Here is a 4625-nt window from a genome sequence, read left to right on the forward strand (position 1 = left end):
GACAAGAGGGGCAGCGCGCCGGGGGGGGGGGGGGGGGGAACCATGCAAAACACAATAGTCCAATACCTTTTAATTAATTTCATAATGGTATTGCTAAAAGAAGAAACTGTACCTTCAGCATTGATGCACTTCGCGCTTTGGACCACAGTTCCAGGACCACAACTGCTTTTATTGGGTGTACATTTGCCTTGCTGAACTTGCCACAGATAGCAGGCAGGCTCCTCACAGGGGATGGACTCCACCAAATGAGGGCAGACATCAAGTGGACTGCTGGATGCCCACAACACTTCTCTCCTCCTTTGTATGAATCCTTACAAAGAAGACCAAAGGAGAGAAAGAACAGAGGTTGTTAAAATAGATTTTCAAGCGTATCTGTCGACACATTTGGTATGAACACCGCCTCCCACACTTTTCTGAAACTCTTTATTTGACCAGAAGTTCTTGTATTGGCTCAGCTCTACTCATCTGTGGTCTGACGAGACAAAGGATGAGTTCTTTGCTGTTAAGCAGACAATGTTTGGAGGAAACCAGGCCATTCTCATTACATGCCCAATATCTTCCCTCCAGGACAGCAAATCTATCTATTTATTTTTGTGCACTCTGATTGTGGCAAGGGTCAACTTGAAGCGGAACAATAACCCAGAACACAACCAAGATATCAAAGGATTGGTCTCATGACAAGCCTGTGAATATCCTTACGTAAGTGGCCCCGCCAGAGCCCAACCTTGAATCTGATTGAGAATCTCCCGGAAAGATCAATAAATGCTCGTGTACCGATGCTCCTCATCCAACATGATGGAGCTTGAGAGGTCTTGCATTGAGTGAAACCGTATAAAGGTAGGTGTGCCAAGTCATATTCCAAAAGACTTGAGGCTTCCGTTGCTAGTATTGAGCAAAATGCACTTATTGACATGGGATTTCGCCACCTTTTTTAATATTATTTGTGAAACATATGCCCAAATCAAAATGCAAAATAATCACATTGTCATTTTGTAGTGTTGTGCGTTTTTTTTTGTTTTTTTTTTTCACTGAGGGCATCAGCAACAACAAAAAGAAAAAAAAAAAAGGTTGAACTGCAGCAATGTGGAGTCTCTGGAGCATAACACTACACTGTCCAGACCTCTGCCATATCAACTGGGTTAGCATCAATGAACCTGCTTGACCAGAGAACAGTGGTTTACATATTTGTTTGGCCAGTGATGTTATTAACGCATTTCTCAGTAATGCCTTTCAAGCAACTAATAATCACGTTACATTATCAAATGTCAGTCATCATCATGTGTCCCTCCGCTTTTGACTTATTTGTGCTGTCACAGTGACTCGTATACGTTATATACAGTATGGTCACCATCTGAAAAAAAAAAACGTCACTTCTGGACCAGGATCTAGATTTAAAAAGTAACACTTCTAAACTATATGCAATAAAAATCAAACACTTCTGCACCATGATTTTCAAGCCTCTCCCTCAGCTTGTGTTAGCCCCTCAACTCACTCTAACGCATGAAATTGCCTCAAAGCTTGATTTGTAATTAAAGTCATTCTCTTTTAAATGAAATAAATACAGACTTTGCTGATTGGACATAACTGAATGGTATACTTGAAAATAATTAACTTTAGTCATTAACTATTGAGGGTTTCCAATTCCTTGATGACAAAGAGAAATGTTGGCGATTAAATAATGTAAACTTGGCTCTGTACCACCTCTCCCTGGGGTATTTTCACTCCACTAGAGCAGCAGCCACATTCATCTTCAGCTATACTCATTTTAACAAAGCCCTGACATTTGGCACAAAGGTCCCAAGTTATTTCCTTCCACAGGTGGAACATCTAATCTCCAGTAGGGTCAGAGCTGACACAATACATCCTCCAACAATCTACTAATATGACCCACTGGTTCAGGAGGCTGATCTGAGGTGTACTGTCCACGAGGATGCTTGAAGAGCAGTGATGGTGCGGATCGATTGCAGTTATGCCGGCTGCACTGACTGCTGCTGAAATCCGCACCGCACACACACACACACACACACACACACACACACACACACACACACACACACACACACACACACACACACACACACACACGCACAAAAAGAAGGATTTTGGCATGGGTGTAACGAAGAGATAATAATTAATAATTGATATGCCTCTTGGTCATGCTGGTTATTTCAGGCAGGTGAGCTACACCACAGTGTGAAGATAGAGCACTCCTGTCAGCCCTGTAACCTCAAGTAGAATAACTGCAAAACCTCTATTAAATAAACCCTATAGTTAAATGCATTTACATCAAATTGCAGTCACATCTGATCAGCACTGAGAGTCGAGTAAAACATGACAAGCATTTACTGCAGGGCAAATTCAGTGTAGTCAAAAAATATGCAGCTGACACAGCATTGTTATCTTTAGTTTCGTGCTGTATACTGGTATCATTTTGATTTAGCGTTGATGTTATGCCCACATAAAAAGGGATTTGTGTGTGATAACACCTGACTACAAGGCAATCGTGGACGATCAAATGCCTTAAAGTTAATTCTGGAAAAGAAACGGAGAGGTAATAGCCACATACAATAGCTAGAATGTCAATCGGGAGACTGTACAGAAGATTTACACCAAGTGTTAAACAAGCAGGCGATATTTTTGTCAATATGCTTGTTATCTAACTGTCTACTTTGTGGTTCTTGTAGAATGGCGGACTGTGATTCTGAGGGTGGATTGTTCCATTCATGTCAAATATCACTTCTCACTGTTTGAGACTGACCAAATTTTGGTTTGTAAAGACTTGATTGACCCTGGCTGGAGGTTATCAAGTCAATACAGTGACTGATGGTCGAGCGCAGTGGGTCTTAACCTAGGTTCGATCGAACCTGAGTGGTTCGGTGAATCGGTCTCGGGTTCGACGGAGCCTCTGCCATGGAGGGTAAGACACACGCGACTCAACATGTCAATTAGTTATGACACGCCCACTTGGCCATCACTGGCTGCCGATGATCACATGACATTGCTTGTCCAATCAGTGCTGTGGGAAATTTAGTTCGCTCAGTCATCACCGTTTGACTGTCGTGATAGTGCGTCATACAATTTTAAAAAACTATACTTAGGCTATGTAATTTTATTAACTTTTTTCAGTTTTTAATAAATGCATTTTTTTTAAATATCTTGAATTTGTAATCCAACATTTTATATATATATATATTTATTTTTTACTAATGAAGGGTTCGGTCAATGTGCATATTAACTGGTTGGGTTCGGTACCTCTAAAAAGGTTAAGACCCACTGGTCTACCGGTTTACGTGCCTGACATTGGTGCAGGTAGTGACGATGTGAATGTGGGTGTGAATGTCTGTTAACCTGGGCCTGGTAATTGATGAGTGAATTGTGCAGGCTGAAGACTGTCTTTGGCCAAAGGTCAGTTGGGATAGATTCCAGCTCCCGGTGACCCTGAACAGTATAAGCGGTACAAAAATTGATTGATGGGCAGTTTTTGTCTGGAGGAAGGGTCAAAATGCATACCAAAAAAAAAAAAAAAACTACCTTTAAAATATCCGAAACCAGTTGAACATTGCCTTTAATGTTTTGATTCTTACAAAGGGGACTTGGCAATATTAAAACCGCTAGCAAGATTTGAATATAGCCTCACTTTGCTCATCCCTCCCCACCTTAAATCTAACCAGTCCCCTGATTAAATCTAACCAAAGTCATGCCCCACACTAACATGCATAAATGCAATTCTAAAATTTGGGCATTCATCATGGCATGCGATTATGAAAGAGCAAAGTAGTGATTGTCACAGAGAATGCTAATCAGCTTGAACAAAATAGCACTGCCAACAATATTAACCTGGGATTTGCATCACAGTCGACATGGCTGCTGTATACTTCAAATAGAGTGTTAGTCGCTGGCCATTCTGCCAGACCGAGGGCATTTTCTCTCACATGTTCCTGGTGCACCAGACAATTTGGCGACAGAAAGCAGACTAGATTTTACACCAGGTTGAAATCAAGTCACATACATTTGGCGCAGTGGCGAACTTTACATCACCGCAAGTGGACATCTTCCTGCAGTTCCCTATATACATATTTTGAATGCCTCAATCTCCTGCACGGAACATAGCGGGTCCATTATGCTTCCGCCATGTACACTGCGCTCCTGTCCTGTGCTGAATTTGAAGGGAGTGAGGGGCGGTGGCCCCTCTCATTCATTTTAGATGTGGTGCACTCACATCTCGCATGGCGACATCTCTTGTGTGGACAACATAAGCGGGTACTTTTATCAAACTGGTGAGAACATCTGGTGACTTCAATATGTCCATGGACCGCATGGAGCGATCATGTCTCGTTGCTCTGCTTCTGTTTGCTAGTCTCATGCCCTGTTGTTGGCAAACGAGAGATAAGATTTTTTTTTTTACATTTTCCTGAGTAAGATATTCCCAAGTGGTTTTAGCCAAGCTCCCAAAGGCCAAGGTAACAGGTCAGCTCAAAGCCAAGGGGGACAAATGATTGACATCTCATCAGTCATTGCTTCTGTCTCTGATTGGTTGTTTTTCCTCGGGCATAATAGTTTCTTAAAATTCAAATTAGAGGTACAAGATCAGGCCAGAGAGGGCTATCGCCCCCCCCACCCCCCCC

At 42.1% G+C, this 4625-nt stretch overlaps 1 protein-coding gene across 6 annotated transcripts in view; it reads right to left on the minus strand.

The window, feature by feature from the left end:
• thsd7ba (thrombospondin, type I, domain containing 7Ba) overlaps window positions 1–4625 on the minus strand; it is a 168248-nt gene that overhangs the window by 65730 nt on the left and 97893 nt on the right. For all 6 annotated transcript variants that reach the window (XM_019882540.1, XM_019882541.1, XM_019882543.1 and 3 more), the window contains one exon: window positions 113–310. In XM_019882540.1, the coding sequence (XP_019738099.1) occupies window positions 113–310 (198 nt within the window). The remainder of the gene's footprint in view (window positions 1–112; window positions 311–4625) is intronic.

This window comes from Hippocampus comes, unplaced genomic scaffold, assembly GCF_001891065.2.
Source record: "Hippocampus comes isolate QL1 unplaced genomic scaffold, H_comes_QL1_v1.1 scaffold111, whole genome shotgun sequence".
Lineage (NCBI taxonomy): Eukaryota > Metazoa > Chordata > Actinopteri > Syngnathiformes > Syngnathidae > Hippocampus > Hippocampus comes.